The sequence below is a fragment of the Sus scrofa genome, chromosome 11 (assembly GCF_000003025.6).
Source record: "Sus scrofa isolate TJ Tabasco breed Duroc chromosome 11, Sscrofa11.1, whole genome shotgun sequence".
Lineage (NCBI taxonomy): Eukaryota > Metazoa > Chordata > Mammalia > Artiodactyla > Suidae > Sus > Sus scrofa.
Genome location: NC_010453.5, coordinates 3297729 through 3315312, shown reverse-complemented (window position 1 = coordinate 3315312; position 17584 = coordinate 3297729). Strand labels below are relative to the sequence as shown.

At 51.0% G+C, this 17584-nt stretch overlaps 1 protein-coding gene across 10 annotated transcripts in view; it reads right to left on the bottom strand.

Moving 5' to 3' along the window:
- Window positions 1-17584, bottom strand: part of LOC100523747 (phospholipid-transporting ATPase IB) — a 516487-nt gene that overhangs the window by 478569 nt on the left and 20334 nt on the right. For 2 of the 10 annotated variants that reach the window (XM_021065487.1, XM_021065489.1), the window contains exon 1: window positions 7525-8356. The exons of 3 other annotated variants lie outside the window; for them this stretch is intronic. Coding sequence is in view for 4 of the 7 variants with exons in the window: in XM_021065480.1 (XP_020921139.1) it covers window positions 8670-8697 (28 nt within the window). In the remaining 3 variants the exon portion in view is untranslated. Of the gene's footprint in view, window positions 1-7524; window positions 8357-8669; window positions 9864-10575; window positions 11713-11738; window positions 12420-17584 lie in introns of those variants that run through there. 5 more of the 10 variants (XM_021065480.1, XM_021065481.1, XM_021065479.1 and 2 more) reach the window with 5 other exon arrangements.

The following is a 17584-nucleotide window of genomic DNA, read 5'->3' as shown; positions in this document are numbered from 1 at the left end:
TCAGACCTCAGGACAGCCCCGCTGACAACCCGACTCCCACAGACAAAATCAGGAGGGAAAGAGAATGAGAGGCCTTTCTCCAACGCCCTTTCTCCCAACTCAACGTGCGCTCGAGGAGCCTCGCGGCCGACCATGCACGCCCCGTGCAGCCCGGCAGACCCGGCGTCCGCGTGGATGTCCTTAGATGAGGCCAGCGCGGGAGAACACAGGGCACAGATGTCCCTGTCACTTATTCCCTTGGGGAAGAGACGAAATATGCGGGTTTGGGGGGAGTTTGGGGTTTTGTTTTGTTTTGGTCTTTTTGCCTTTTCGAGGGCCGCACCAGCAGCGTACGGAGCTTCCCAGCCTAGGGGTGTAATCAGAGCTGTAGCTACTGGCCTACACCACAGCCACGGCAACTCCGGATTTGAGCCGCATCTGGGACTCACACTAACGCCAGATCCCTAAGCCACTGAGCAAGGCCAGGGATCGAACCTGCAACCTCATGGTTCCTAGTCGGATTCGTTAACCACTGAGCCTCGACGGGAACTCCCATGTGTATTTTTTTCTAAGTTAGGGGGGTTAGGCTCCACGAGAGAATATCTGCAGCTTAAAAACAGGCGACTACCCAGAAGTCCACTCAGGGAAGAATCCGAAACGAGAAGCATGAATGTGGCTGAGTGTCCACGGGAACCAGGGACAGAACACATGTGGGCTGAGCCTCCTGCTATGGTTCCCAAAGGCACCCCCACCCCAGCTCCCAAAAGCTCAGCTCACAGCAGGGGTACCTACCTGGAGGCTCGTTCGGGCCTCCTAGAGCCTCTGATCTGCTCCTCAACATGGGACCAGCTTCAGCCCTAGGATTTTGCTAGAAACCATTAAAGCCCCCAAACTGAAACGTCCACATCAGGAAAATAAGCTCGCTCCAAGTTTATGCAAATCTGAAGATCACCCAGGTAAGGAAGCCAATAGACGTGCTCTGTGGAGGGTTTCTGCTCCATCCTGGGGTCCCCAGAAACACTCCATCCCGGGTGCACTGCAGAGAAGACCCAACACTGTCCCCCTGCCATGAGCACCCCAGCCTGTGGACACACCAGGGCCCCAGGGGTCACTCAGTGCAAAGAGACACGGGCTGGGCAGAGGGCAAGCCTCGGCACAGGCTCCTGTGGGGTCCTGGCCCCAACGCTCAGACTAGAACACACCCTCACATCATGCACAAAAGTCAACTCAAAATGCCTTAAAGACTTAAACAGAAGGCCAGACACCATCAAACTCCTAGAAGAGAACAGAGGCAAAACATTCTCCGACATCAACTGCACAAACGTTTTCTTAAGTCAGTCTCCCAAGGCACTAGAAATAAAAACAAAAATAAACCAGTGGGACCTAAACCAACCGACAAGCTTTTACAGAGCAAAGGAAACCACAAAAAAACGAAAAGACAACCTACGGAATGGGAGAAAATAGTTGGAAAACAATGCATCGGACAGGAGTTTAATCTCCAAAGTATACTGACACACAACGCGACAGCAAAAAAACAAACAAACCAATTGAGAACATGGGCAGAAGACCTAATGAGACATTTCTCCAAAGAAGACATGCAGATGGCCAACAGGCACATGAAAAAATCCTCACCATCACTAGCTGTTAGAGAAATGCACATCGAAACCACAATGAGGTGCTACTTCACACCAGTCAGAACGGCCATCATTGGACTTCCCGTCGTGGCACAGCGAAAACAAATCCGACTAGGAACCATGAGGTTGCGGGCTCGGTCCCTGGCCTTGCCCAGTGGGTTAAGGATCCGGCGTTGCCGTGAACGGTGGTGTAGGTCGCAGACACAGCTCAGGATCCCAAGTTGCTGTGACTGTGGTGTAGGCTGGCAGCTACAGCTCCGATTCGAACCCTAGCCTGGGACCCTCCATATGCCACAGGTGCGGCCCTAAGAAGACAAAAGACAAAAAAAAAAAAAAAAAAGAAAGGCATCATCAATAGGTCTACAAATAAAAACTTCTGGAGAGGGTGTGGAGAAAAAAGAACCTCCCACACTTTAGTGAGCAGGAAAATGGGTACAACCACTACAGGAAACAGCATGGGGGAATCTCAGAAAACTAAACATGAAGTACCATATGATCCAGCAGTCCCACTGCTGGGCATACACCCAGACAAAACTTTCATCCAAAAGACACATGCATCTGCATGTTCACTGCAGCACTATTCACAACAGCCAAGACATGGAAACAACCTAAATGTCCATCCACAGATGAATGGATTAAGAAGATGTCGTACATGTATACAATGGAATACTACTCAGCCATAAAAAAGAACGAAATAATGCCATTTGCCGCAACATGGATAGCACCAGGGACTCTCATACTAAGCAAAGTCAGAAAGAGAAAGACAAATACCGTATGCTATCACTTCTATCTGGAATCTAAAATATGACACAAATTAACCAATCTACAAAACAGAAACAGACTCATGAACATAGAGAACAGACTTGTGGTTGCCAAGGGGGAAGGGGAGGGAGTGGGATGGACGGGGAGTTTGGGGTTAGTAGATGCAAACTACTACATTTGGAATGGATAAGCAATGAGGTCCTGCTGTACAGCACAGAGAACTATATCCAATAACTTGTGATGGAATATGATGGAAGATATGGTAAAAAGAATATATATATATACACACACATATACACATATATATATACACATATATACACACATATATATATAGACTGGGTCATTTTGCTGCACAGCCAAAATTGACAGAACGTTCTAAGTCAATTATAGTTTTAAAAAATTTTTTAAAAGAAATACATTTAAAAAACACATCCACTATGAAGCAATCATGAACCTTGTTAACAAAACGTGCTACCTTCCTGTAACGGGTATTATTATCAGCAAAGGAATCACATCCTCATTTAAGCTGCAACATGAATGACTTTGGAGACATTATGCAAAGTCAAAGAAGCCAGACTCAAAAGGATACGTACCCTAAGACTTCCAAGAACTGTCCCACAGGGCAAATCCATAGAGACAAAGCAAGTGAGTGACAACCAGGGGCCCGGGGAGGGGCAGAAATGGGGAGGGGCCACTGTAAGACACAGGGTTACTTCGGGGGGCGATGAAAAGTCCTGCAACTAGATGGTGGTGACGGGTGCATGACTTGCAATATAGCAAAACCCAATGAACTGTGCCTACTAAAAGGGTAAATGTATGCAGGTTTCACTCGGAAATAACAAGCATGCACTTTTCTGTAAGTTATACTTACACTTCAATAACGACTTAAAAAAAGCTACAAGCATTTGTCTAAGAAGCACCTCATACTACATGAGAAGCAATCAAGCGAGAGCTAAACTGCATCTCAGATACACTCAGGTTTTTTAGTGCTCGGAAGGCGGGGAAAAAATCAATTTCCTTTTGTGATGACTGCAAGGGCTGTCCTCCCAAAGCAAAGGTCACTGATAAGATCTAGAGAACACGTGTGAAATTAATGGTGTCAAGGTCTTGTGGCCCCAAGGCTTTATTATCAAAATTATAAAGAAAGATTAGATATATAAATACAGACGCTTGTATCATATATAATGAGTGTACATGATGTATTGTATGTAATACACATATACATGTATTTACACACACACGTGCCCACTTTGTACAATACATCTTCAGAAGGAATACACACGTGTGCGAGGAGAAGCTCCGCTCCCCAGGTCCCTTGTCCAACCAGTAAGCAGCCCACCTTCACCGTGAGCTGCCCCCTCACTGTCCCCAGCGATCCTGTCCAGCCACTGCTCATCCCTCACGCCCCTGCAGTGGCCTTCCGCCACCACCCTCAGAACCTGCTCTCCCCAAGACCAGGGATGACCCCCCGCCACCGAATCCAGCCTCCACACTCCGGTCCCTACAAAACCTCCTGCAGCACTGCCTCCAGAACATTGCCCACGTTTTGCAGGGACCCCGCGTGGGCTCCTGGGAACCCCGTGCCCAAGTTGTTCTCATGCCCATATGTCCTTCCTCTTTCCCCACGAGCACCCCCGACACCCCCCTCACGTGAGCCCCAAGCTTCCTCCTCCCCCGCCTTCTAGTCCCAGGACTCTGTCCTCCACGCAAGCCCCCATCTCCACCTGGGGGCCCCTTCCTTCTCTGCCTCACTCCAGAGGGCGGTATCCTTCCTCAGTCTCCCGTATAACTAGGCTCACACGCCACAAGCATCACAGCTGCCGCTGATTTCTGCCTCTGAGGAGACTCACTGGTCTCCCCTCTAAAAGCCCGGCCCCTCCTCCAGGGCCCGTACCCCAGTCAGGACCCCCAACACCTGCGGACACCTGCCCAGAGCCACCCCTGGCATGAAGAACATCCATCATCCAGCTGTTCTGTCCCTCCCTGGGGGCAATCGCCATCGCCCCTCCTGGACGAGACTGTTCCCCCACCTGCCAGGGACAACTGGGCAATGTCCCTTTGTGGACCCAAAGCAGCCTTCTGATCTTTAAAGACCACGCCACAGGATTTTAAGTGCTAGTGTCTCTCCCACAAGAGGCTGAGATCGCAAGAGAGAGATGTTGCCCATTCCGAATCTGACCCAACCAGCACACAGCAGATGCTCAGTCCTCTTGCACCGAAAGAGCAAATCAACACCAAGAAGCAGCGTTGTGGCAGTGGCACCAGCAGACAGGACTCAGTGGGAGGAAGAGGTCAGGAGCCAAGGTGCTTCCTGAGTGTCCCCCACACGGAACCAGTTAGATCTGCCAGCTCCCTTGTTCCACTCTTCATTTGGTTAATACCCTTGTTATGGTGAGGTGGTTTTGGTTTTGTTTTGTTTTTTTTTTTTTTGCTTTTTATGGCCACACCCATGGCATATGGAGGTTCTCAGGCTAGCAGGTGAATCGGAGCTACAGCTGCTGGCCTACACCACAGCCACAGCAACGCAGGATCTGAGCCTCGTCTTCGACCTACACCACAGCTCACGGCCACGCTGGATCCTTAACCCACTGAGTGAGGCCAGGGATCGAACCCACAACCTCATGGATATTAGCCAGGTTCATTACTGCTGAGCCACAATGGGAATGCCTACACTGTTTTTTAGAGCAGTTTTAGGTTTACAAGAAAGTGAGCAAAAGGCAGAGACAGTTCCCATACATGCACTCACATTTGCTGTTTCCTAGTAACGGCTTGAAATGGCGGGTGTATTTGTTACAGCTGATGAACAGAAACTGATCCATTGACCAGAGTCCATCATTCACACTGGGGCTGACTCTTGTGTTGTACATTCTATGGATTGGGACAAATGCCTGATGCTGTGTACCCACCACCGCAGCATCACACAGAGTGGTTCGCTGCTCTAAGAATCCTGGGCGCCATCTATTCATCTCCTCCCCGCAACTCCCAAATCCCAAGACCCATGGATGTTTCTCCTGCCTCCATAATTTTGCCTTTTCCACGATGTCATATAGTTGGAGTCATACAGTTTGCAGCCCTTTCAGATGGGGTTCTCAATAATGTGCATTTAGGGTCCCTCCCTATCTTTAGGTGGCTTGATAGTGCATTTCTTTTTACAGCTGAAAAAATACTCCACTGTCTGGATGAACCACGGTTTATCCATTCACCTGCTGAAGGGCATGTGGAGTGCTGCCAGGTTTTGACAGCGATATTAAAAAGCTGCCATCAGCATTCATGTACAGGTTTGGGGATAGATATAAGCAGGGGGTTTTTGTCTTTTTTTGTCTTTTTTTTTTTTTCTTTAATGCACCCACAGCACATGGATGTTCCCAGGCTAGGGGTGGAATCGATGCTGTTGCTGCAGGCCAAGACGAGTCTGCAACCTACACAGCTCATGGCAACACCAATCCGTAATCCACGGAGCAAGGCCAGGGACTGAATGTGCATCCTCATGGATACCAGTCAGATTCATTACCCCCAAGCCGCAACGGCAACTCCCAAGACCTAAGTTTTAAACTCATTTGAGTTAACGCTAAGGGCGGGAGTGCCGGATCCTATGGGAAGAGTGCGTTTACCTTGAGAGACGCTGGCTGCAGTACAGCCAAGGGGCTGCACCGTTTTGCATGCCCAGCAGCAGCGACTGAGCGTTCCTGCTGCTCCACATCCTCACCAGCAGGTGGCGATGTCAGTGGTTTGGGGTTTAGCCACCCTCACAGGTGCGCAGTGATCCTGTTGTAGCTTGCAGTTCCTTAGCGACACGTGGAACATCATTTCATACGCTTATTTGCTGTCTGCTTATCTTCTTGGGTGAGCTACCTACCAGATCTTCTGCCCATTTATTACTTTGACTGTATTCCTATCATTGAATTTTAAGGATTCATTGTCCAGTTGAGAGATCCACGCCAAACAGCCATGGACCAACAAGCACACAAAGACATGCTCAACCTAACAGCAGTCACGACGCATCCGTGAGGGCGAGGACCATGGATCTGACCCCCTTTAGCTGTGCACAGCCTCAAACAGCCGGGGACACTCAGTGGGCCTAGGGCTGTGTGGAAATGGCCACCCTCACAGATTCTCACAAACACATACACACTCGTACGGCCTTTCGAAAAAACCAACATGGGGAGTTCCCACCACGGCGCAGTGGATGAAGAATCCTCCTGCGGCGGCTCGGGTGGTTGCGGAGGCGTGTTCCATCCCCTGCCAAGCGCAGTTGAGTTAATGGATCAAGCATTGCCACAGCTGCAGCTCAGATTCCACCTGGGCAAGAGCACGTCCACAGGCACAGGTGCAGCCATCAAATTAAGAAACAACAATAACGACAAAAAAAATGGAAGTAATCCGCAAAATTCAAAACCCAATTCCCCCTTGGACTCTATCATACAAAATATTAAGAAGTGTGCACAGAAACACGTGGCCAAGGCTCACTCGGTGTGCTTTGTAAAAACCAGCCTTCCTCACAATTACCCAACGAGAGAACCATTTAGCCGTCTTTATACACACTATGGGATATAATTTACCATGAAAAAATTGAGTAGATGTATAGAGATAAGATATCACGGACAAATTAAGAGGAAAAAGTTGCAGATGGGGTAACCCGATCCAATTAACGTCAGAATAAGAAAAACAAAGGCCGACCGCGTGTGAAGAGGCACAGAGACATGCTGCAGGTGAAGCTGAGCGGCACAGTCAGAGGTGGGAGGGCAATGCTGAGCCCCCGCTGGGGCAGGGGTGTCAACGCCAGTCTGACCTGCACCACGATTATTAGGGGGGGTTTCTGATAACATTCTAGCGTCTTTTAAGGTTTTTTTTAAGCTGCAGAGTCGGCAGGATGTTTCCTGACAGACGCCTACAATGCGGAGAAGGACTGACTCAGTGGTCCGAATGGGGACATTTTTAAAGTCTCTGAGTGGCGTATGTCACCCGACTAAGCACCTTCCAGCCTCACTTGCGTCCTCAGATGAGGTATGAACAACAAGTCAGTGCCCGCACATTAAGCATCCCTTCGTCTCTTGAGCCAAGGCTTATGCCAAAGCCCACTGTAAAGCCGAACGCAGGCTCTCCCAGAACCTGCAGGGGTGCCTTAAGCCTGTAAGGAATTCCTCACCTCACTCTTGACTCAGAAGAGTTTTGCCTGGTGAGTAACACCACGGTTGAGGAACGAGCCAGAAAAGGACAATGACGCCGCTTCCTCGTCCCCGAAAACCTCAAGTCAAGGTTTAAGCCCCACACCTGTTTTTTATCACATCCCAGCTGCTGCTCAGTGTCCGTACTTTGTAACTGATGGGGCTGGAGGAGGGCGGACGTAACGAGAACGAGTTTTCGATACCACGTGATATGGAAAAAACAGGGAGTGATTTAGAGAGAGCACAAAAAGATGCAAATCCCCTCAAAAAGACTGAGTCTGATGTCATCTTTGTCGGCCCTGCCAAACCCCAGGGTCCAGCACTAAACACCCACACAGCTGCTTCATCTCAGATGTCCAGGGCACCAAAGAGCCGGCGATGGAACCCCACAGGCGCTTTCTTTGCCCTGCTGTGTATCGCCAGCTCTGAGCACTTAAAAAGTGCCAATTACCTCGGTAATTTTTAGGTCTACTCCTCCTTTAAAAGGTGATGAGGAGAGACCCGGAAGTTACTGTGAAATACGTTAACAAATGTAAAAAGAACCATCGCCAAGCCCAACCCCCACAGCGAGGAATGAGGCTCTGGATGGACCTGAAAACAGAATGCACTGCCAGGCAGTCACTGCCTCGCCAGACCTTAGAGGGGACATTCCACGTGACGTTAACAGGACCTGCACACATGCGACACCAAAGTGATCAGGAGCAACCTTTCTTCAAGAATGGGAGGTCTTGGAGTTCCCGTTGTGGCTCAGCAGTTACGGAACCTGACTAGCATCCATGAGGATACAGGTTCAATCCCTGGCCTCGCTCAGTGGGTTAAGGATCCTACGTGGCTGTGGTTGTGGTATGGGCCTGCAGCTACAGCTCTGATCAGACCCCTAGCCTGGGAACCTCCACGTGCCGTGGGTGCGCCCCCCAAAAAAAAGACAAAAGAAGAAGTGAGGTCTCTGTCCATCTGAAGTTTTCTCACATTTTACACGACAGGCAAAATACCTGACATTTCATATTCAGTCCTGAACTTGAGGCAAAAGTGATGGAAACAAAGGGAGGGCACAGCTTAAATAAAATAACCCCAGGGATGTAATGGAAAGATAAACAGTGTCTGTACAGAGGGGTCTGCAGCTCACCCAGCCAAGCCTTCAAACTGAAATGCATCCTTTCGAGTGTGAGCTCTACGAAGACAAGCTCAAGAGTCCCATGGTCGTGATGCTTGAAGCGTAACACTTGATAAAGACAATGTGAAGCCCATTTCAGTTACCGCCCCGAACGTTCCTCGGTAACTCACAACACGGCATCAAAAGCACGTCTAGGGCTCAACGTCATACTCTTAGGTGCATCACACTGCGGCGAAAACAAGTTTCTAAACGCTAACGAGAGAGGCGTACCTTCCCGCAAAGCCGGGTCCTCGCGCAGCCCCGCCCACCCCGCTTTATCCTGCTCTCTGATTGGCCACTCGCCCCAGCTGGGGTCCTACCGGAACCAACCCTCTTCCCCGCTGAATCCTTCCCAAGTGATTCTTTGCAACCGGTCCCTGGGAGGAATCTCCCTTGGCCCTGTCCCCATCCTCAAAATGAGTCAGGTTCGGGATGCTCCCAAGCTTTAGGGTGAAGGCTGTGGCTGGGATGGTTTGTCTAGAGAAACCCTGTGACAGAAAACCCTAGGGCCCTGGTATGATGATTTACGCGCGCCTCACCCCACCCCAGGGAGAAGCGGTCGGACACACACACACACACACACGCTGCGCGTTACCGCTGATGATCCTTTCTAGAACTATTTACGCACCTGTTTCCATTCTTTGCTCGCCGTCAATTGGCAGCAGGCTCCTAGCGGAGATGGCCCTTAATTTGGATTGTTGAGAAGTGAAAGAGAGCCAGGGCCCTTTGCCGGCCACCTACAGCCGTCATCACTTACTGACCCTCCTTCTCTTCCCAAGTCTCGGCTGTATTTCACCCCTGCAGAATTCCTTAAACTTGTGCTCCCGATTAAACACAACGGTCCTAAAGCAAGTGATCCTGTTGTCTTCATTTTCCCGGAGGCGGCACAAGATCAATGCTTGCACTAAATATATCGCCGTCAATGGAAGAAAACCACTCACTGGCGGTTCCTGTTGACTGTTGCCTGCGTGCACACAGCGCAGGCTCTGTAACCGGGACCTCGGAGATTTTGAAATAAAACTTACAGTTACCATAGGGCAAACCATGGTAGGGAGGGCTAAATTAGGAGGATGGGATTGAAATATACACATGACTATACAGAAAATAGGTAACTAACAAGGCTCTATGGTACAGCACAGAGAGGTCCACTCCGTGTTTGGCAATAACCTATAGGGGAAAAAGAATGGATATATGTACATGTATAAGTGATTCACTTTGCTGTACACCTGATATTAAGACAACATTGTAAGTCAACTACACGCCAATAAAAAACCTATTTTTTATAATGTTATTTATTTTGTATTTTTTTAGGGCTACGCCTGAGGTGGTGCAGCTAGGGGTCGAATCGGAGCTGCAGCTGCTAGCCCATGCCACGGCCATGCTACCACCAGACCTGAGCGGTGTCTGAGACCTACACCACACCTCATGGCAACGCCGGATCCGTAACCCACTGAGCGAGGTCAGGAATCGACCCTGTGTCCTCATGGATCCCAGTCAGATTCGTTTCTGATGAGCCACAATGGGAACTCCAAAACAAATGTTTTAAATGTCAGTATAACTTGGCCAAGATCACGGAGCTAGAATGTGACAAAATCTTGCCCAGACCAAGACGCCAGGACCCAGGGCCGGGCATCTGGGGGGTGGGGGAGGAAGGTCACTAGGTGATCAGGGCACCCAGAAGACAGAGAGCCGGTTACACCAGCAGGCAGAGGGAAGGGAATGCTGGGTCCAGCTTAAACTGGGAAAGACAACTCACACCTGCCTCCAGAAACGGCCACAACTACATGGAAAACGGAGCACAGAAGGTCCCAAGGGACCAAGACGTGCTCCTGAGACACGTGGACAGGCGCCAAATGCCCTGCCTTTGTGACGACAGTACCGGTAAAGGCCATCACTTCGTCTGGAATCCAGGGTGGTCCAGGTTGGGGGCCCCGTGGTGGCCCCACGCAGGAGGGGTGCCCCAGACCTCACTCGGCGGCAAGGAACACAGGTCACAGCACGGCTCTGGGAGCTGCTGCTCTCAAGGTCTTTGACTTGTGTGTGTCTCCCGGGAAGAAGCCAGGGCTTCTAGTGTCTGCCACGAATAAAAGTACACAGTGAAGTGACAAGAAACCATTCGGCCACTCATCGTAAATATCAGTGAAGTCGGCCACTCTGCAAGAATGACTGACAGCTCGTGCTCTTCCTGGGCAATTTAAATCACGAGATACAAGCAGTTCAGCAAAGAATGACCATGGTGGCCCCCCCAGGGGGCTGGCATCTGCCCACTTTGAGAGGATGGGGGTGGGGGATAAGCCAGACCCTAAGATTTCGGGAAAGGCGATAAGCAGACAGCAGATGCCCAGAGTCCGCGCATAGTCTCAGCTTGCTGCCGTGGATTCGGGGTGACCATATAACCGAGCTGGGCCCTGGGGGGGTTCCTGGGCACAAAAGCCTTTCTGGGTCCCCCGTTTCTTGTTGTTAGGAAACGGGCCTCATTCAGCCTCCATGCCCTTCCCTGAGCTCCAAGGGGCAGGTTTTGGGCGTTGCTGATCACGGAAGGGGGTGGGGGTGGGGGGCAGAGACCAGGGAGGAGCCGTCAACAAACAGCAGCGCAGCTTTGGGGCAGGGTCCTGGTTCCCCCTCAAGGGATGCAGTCATGATGGAGCATCCTGTGCACCTCAGAGAAAAGTGCTCGTCCTGCTGCTGCTTCTAGAAATGAGCAGCTTAAATACTTTAAAACGGAACAGCTGGGAGCCCCGCCTTGTGCGCCCCCCTGGCTTCGTCGCCCCCTAAACACAATCACCTGCGCGCTGAAGATGAGGCGCCCGGAGCACAATGGCCTGTGGGTTAAAGATGAAAAGCACAGGACGTTTTTTCAGGAACATTCCTCGTTTGTTCAAATCTCTGATCAATATGCCCTTTTCACAAGTACTGTTATTCTAGGCAATAACCCCGAAGCCCACCGCCAGGCTCACACCGAGATCCCCTGACACCAGCTTCCATGACTAAGATTCCCCCAAAGGAAGAAAGACGCATGTCTGCCCCAAGCCTGAGTCTTACCTGAAACCCTGTTTTTCTCCTTTTACAACTCCCTGCAGTTCTTCCCCAAGGGGGGGCACGGCCTTTAAGGCATGAGCCTGCTGGGGCCTCCTTTGCCTGGCAAAGCAATGGAGTTATTTTTTCTCCTTCACCCAAAACTCAGTCTGCACATTTCATTTCGGCACAAGTGGACAAAGGCTGAGTTTTGCAACAATGAGAGGAAGGCCCCGGAGCTCTCCCACCACAGACCTGCCCCGGATTCTTCGAGAGATCATCTGAAATCTGTAGATGAACTTTTATAAGAGACATGGGGCTCAGCTGGGGATGGGGGAGGCAGGGCAGCACAAACAAACCCAGAGAGGGAAAACTCTCACGTTTTACCACCTGCAGGTGGCCAGTGACCTTCCAGGCCCAGCACGCAGCAAAGCTCCAGGCTTTAATTGGAATTTGCATCGTGGTGATACAATCTCAGGGTATCTCAATCCCTCCTTTCACAAATACTGATTTTCTGCAGCAGATACGGTGACCAAAACCTGACGCTGAGTTCCCGCTATGGAGCAACAGGATCTTCGGCGTCTCCAGAGGGCTGGGTGGGTGGATCCCCGGTCCAGCAGAGTGGGCTGGATCCTGAGTTGCCCCAGCCGAGGCGTAGGTTGCAACTACGGCTGGGATCTGAACCCTGGCCCGGGAACTCCATATGCCGCAGAGTGGCCAAAAAAAAAAAAAAAAAAAAAGACAAGAAAAAAAGGGGCGGGGCAAATAACAAACAAAGGCATGTATCATACATTCAGGGAAGGGCAATAAAGGCTTAAGAGTGAGCTGGGAGTTCAATCTCAGATGCAGGAAATGAGCCAGCCCTACGAAGACAGAGCACCTCAACGGGGGGGGCGGGGGGGTGGCATTTGAAAATCGGTGGGGAAGCACAGGCTGCAGGTGCAGGCTGAGAGCAGGAGGCTGGCAGAGGCGCCCGTTGGGTCCCCAGGGCCCAACCATCAAGGACTTGCACCTGTGCTGAGCTTTCGACGCAATTGCAAACAGGACTAAAAAGACGTGTTCATATTTGAGCCGGAATGTACGGTTTAAGAGCATCTGCTCCCCCAGAAACCATTCATATTTATCATCCCCTCAAAAGACAAAATACCACGCTCTTTTGCTTCTTCCCTGAAAGTTTCAACTCTGTAGGCTCTCCTGCTTAATTATTCAAAGTGCCTGCTTGACATGCCCGGGGCCACTAGGCGCTGAGGAAAGCAGCAAATGAAGAGAGAAAATGACAGCCGGGTAGTGGTGAGGGCACAAGAGCAGGGATTAGATAAAAAGAAACCAAGGGCAATTCTCCAAGAACAAAATGGACAGGAGGTAAATTAACCGCAAGCCAGCCAATGAAAGTCAGCATCCTCTGTGGTCTGAGACGCTGCCGCAAGGAATTAACATATGATTAGGGTCATCAAGATGTAGGCAGCGTCGATGAGCTGGACGAAGCCGCCGTAATTTACGGGGAAATGACACGTGAGATGATTCCAGGGACTGATGAACTCAGACATTTCCCGTCATGTCCTGGGGTAAAGAACAGCCGGCTTCATCTCCTAAGGCTTATTATCTTAACGCCTCTAGGCTAATGCAACTGGGAGTTCTGTTTAGAAAATACAGTCCTGGAGTTCCCGTCGTGGCGCAGTGGTCAACAAATCCGACTAGGTTCGGTCCCTGCCCTGGCTCAGTGGGTTAAGGATCCAGCATGGCTGTGAGCTGTGGTGTAGGTCGCAGATGCGGCTTGGGCCCCACGTTGCTGTGGCTGTGGTGTAGGCCGGCAGCTGCAGCTCTAATTGGACTCCTAGCCTGGGAACCTCCATATGCCGCGGGAGTGGTCCTAGAAAAGGCAAAAAGACAGAAAAAAAAAAAAAGAAAATACAGTCCTTCGAGAAGACAGTCAGGGCATCGCTCACAGCTCTGGCGTCCGACAAACCATTGGGTGTCCATGGATCTCAGCGTCTCAGCTTGAAAATGAAACTTGGGCACAGGTCCCATTCAGCCTCCGTCTCTCCAACAAGTCTGCTCTCTGGTCACAGTCCAGATAGATTTTAGCTTAAATAAGAATCAGTAATAGTAACCAGACCCAGCTGTAAATGCAGATGACCCCATTACCAAATCAGGTAGTACGTCCTTTGCAGAATGAGCTGAGGTCCCACGGCCCCCGTCCTGAGCCGTCCTAAGCCATCCAGCAGCCACCTGGCCAGCAGCATCGTGGACAGTAAGTTCTCAGCGCTGTCCTCCTTAAATGGATCCCTTTGGCCTCTAATACACTGAGCCCAGCCCGTGGCTGTGGGAGGCAGGTGATCTCTGAACAATCAAATCATGCCTCCACAGGAAAGAGTCATTTTTTTTTCTTTAGGCAGCCCCATGGCACATGGAGTTCCCAGGCCAGGGATCAGATCTGAGCCGCAGTTTCAGCCTAAGCCACAGCGGTGGCAACACCGGCTCCCTCACCCACTGCACTGGGCTGGGGATTGAACCTGCGTTCCGGTGCTCCCAAGATGCCACCAATCACACTGCACTACAGCGGGAACTCCAGAAGTGGAGTCATTACTATGAGAGAAACCCCATTAACCACCCCCCAGTGCCTGAATACTGTGACTTAAGCTATAGTTTTTGGACAGTAAACAATTTCTTTTGGGTCCTGCTTTACAGACATGGACCAGCCTGCAGGTGCCGTCAGGTAAACTGCTGCCTGTCATTAACTAAATCCCTGAAGGGCGCATGCAGGGACTCAGCCATTCCCTGTTCCAATCAGCTTGCCATCCCGATCTGCCCTGCCCTGGGGTGGCCATCTGCCCTTGCAGTGCACCCCGACCCCACCCCAAGCCTGCTCAAGTGCATTGTCAGTTTACAAAGGAGCCCATATTTTAAGTCAGGCCGCTCCAACGTGCCCCCACCAACTTCGCTAGATAGAAATTCACGTGGTCATTTTAGCCTCAGGCCAAAAGAGAGAATTCCAGGAGTTCCCACTGTGGTGGGACTGGATGGGTGGTGTCTCTGCAGCACTGGGACAGAGGTTCAATCCCCAGCCCGGCACAGTGGGTTAAGGATCCAGCTGCAGTGTAGGTGGCAACTGCGGCTCGGATTTGATCCCTTGCCCAGGAAGGAGAGAATTCTAGGTGGACACAAACTGCTTTTTATTCATACAGCACAAGGAGGAAAAGAGTTTTGTTAAGAAGATTTATGGGTTTTTCCACCACTTTTTGTTAAATGTTTCAAAAGAGAAGGTAAAAGTGACCAGAGCCCCCCATTCTCAGAAACGGAGTGGAACCAACCCTCATCCACTGTATCCCCTCCCAGGGTCGGGCCCTTCTCTTACAGTGTAGACACACACACAGAGACACACACACACACTTCTCTTGCGTAAGAGAGTCACAACAGCACAGCCTTGCGGCAGGATCCTGGTTCCCCGTCAAGGGATGCACATAAAGACACAAGCATCTTACACGCATAAGAGAAAAGCTATAGTTCCTGTGCTTCTACTCCTCCCTGCTTTACGCATAAGAAAATCAGGAAGGAAGGTTAAGGGACTTGTCCAACATCACGAGGCTGACCAGTGGGGAAGCCGGTGTCCCCCCAGTCCTGGCCACCTCTCCTGAGGCATTTACCAGGTGCCGCCACATCGCCCACACCCTCCCGGCGGCTGACCAGGACACCGCGTGAGCTGCACAGGGGAAAACCTTCACGTTGACAAATGAAGTCTTTCTTGAAACGTACGAATAGCATGAAGCGAAGAGGGTTTTTTTTTTTTTAATATGTTTGACAACATTAAAAATAAGCCACTAGAGAGTTCCCATTGTGGCTCATCAGGTTAAGAACCCAACGAGTATCCATGAGGATGCGGGTGGGACCCCTGGCCGCACTCAGTGGGTTAAGGATCCTGTGTGGCTGTGGCTGTGGTGTAGGCCGGCAGCTGTAGCTTGATTCGACCCCTAGGCCAGGAACTTCCATGTGGTTCGGACACAGCCCCCCGCCAAAAAAAGACTAATAATAATAATAAGCCATTATCTGTGGGATCACTGACCCATGGGCAGCGCTCCGGGAAGCAGAGAGGCCAAGAGCAGAGCCCAAGAGCTGGACGGACCTCAAGGGACCCCGACATGAAGGTGTGAACAGCCAGAATGGTCTGGGAGCGGCCAGGGAACCTCGGGAACACACCGCAGGCCCAGGACAGGGTCAAAGCCAGGCCCAGGGGTTTCCCCAGGTGGAATTCCTAGGGGGGAAGTTAGCTCGGTCGGCGACAGGGATAAGGCCACAGCAGGGCTCACCAGTGGCAGAGAACCTCCGTCTGGTCCTGCGTGAAGGCTCAGCAGACCACACCCCACCTGGCGCCCCGCTCAGTGGAGACGCTGAAAACCTGCGTGATTTAACGCGACCTGCCACTCGAGGGTACCGATCCCTTTGCGTCATTGAGAACTACGTTATTCTGCCCACGGGTATTTCCTGAGAGCCTCCTATGTGCCAGGAGTCTCTGAGAACTCACGGGAGGAGAAGACACGGGCTTTGAGTTCAATGAAGTCAAAACCCAGCAGGAGACGAGTCCTCTCGTGACACAGCGGGTCGAGGATCCAGCGTTGTCACTGCTATGGCGTGGACTGCTGCTGTGGTGGGGGTCCCATGCCTAGCCTGGGAACTTCCACATGCCTCGGGCATGGGCACAAAAAAAAAAAAAAATCCAGTGGGAGAGATGGGAGCGTAAACAAACACAGGACCATGACAGCTCCCTAGAAAGAGATCATGGCGCCCCGGGACTTTTCAGAAAAGTTAAATCCACACTGATGAGGAGAAAGAGGAGGCACTTTCCACAGCACAAGGCATCTGGCCCAGGTCTTGAAGGCAAAGTGAATTCAGGACTCAGAAACCAGAGGGAAGATCTGGCAAAAACGGAGAAACCACACGAAGCCAGTCTGCATAGACTCACCTGCACTTGAAAGGGCTCCGAGGACAGGAAGCTGGCAGAGGCCGCACACAAGCCCCACCACACACAACATCGCATTTATTCTGGAAAAGCGCTACCGCTGGACGGCCACTTCGGCCCCTGCTACTTGCCGGAAAGCGATGAGGCGCTGGTGCAGCAGGAAAACTCTGCTACCCCTGCGGGCAAACTTAGAGGCCTGTGGTCCTTCCCAAAGAGAAGCAGGACACCCCGTTTCCTTGGCGAATGTTCATTTTCTGCTTAACGTGGAAAATGTTTTCCCCCCGTTACCCTCTGACCCAGAGGCAGGACCCCACTGGAGGAGGCAGAGACTTCTGTCTCTTTCTGAAGGTCAGGATTTATCCTGCTAAGAACCCCAAATACAACCTTATCAGTCCCTTGACTCGTCGTTTCCATTTCCTCTGCCGGGTTATCAATGCTACCGTCTCCGTCTTACTTCGCTTAGCGGTTTGCCAGGGGATTTGGACGTTTTCAGCTTAGCTCTCGGGTCCTGGATGCCGGAGAGCTTGTCTTTTTTGTTTTGAGTTTTTCACGCCCTACAGCGATCACACTCAGATCAATGCACCAGTTTCCCAGTTTCCGTCACCCTCTCCTTCCCCCCCAAAGGAAAGGAGGCCCAGGCAGAGTCCTTTTCTGTAAAGAGACACAGCAGACACTGTCACTAAGCCCGCAGACATCGAGTCAGTACCCCAGTAGGCAGCATGTATCAGGCCAGAGACGGGATGAAAGCCAGCTGGTCTAGCCGGTGGGGTTATTTCCAGAAACTGGTGTTTGCAGAATAGGAGAGCTTTACAGGAATATCAGAATAGAAAAGAGCAGACTCGGTACAGGCAGGGCACACAAAAATAACAAAAGACAGATTCTCAAATAACAATTTCGTAACACGATATCGGCATTTGCA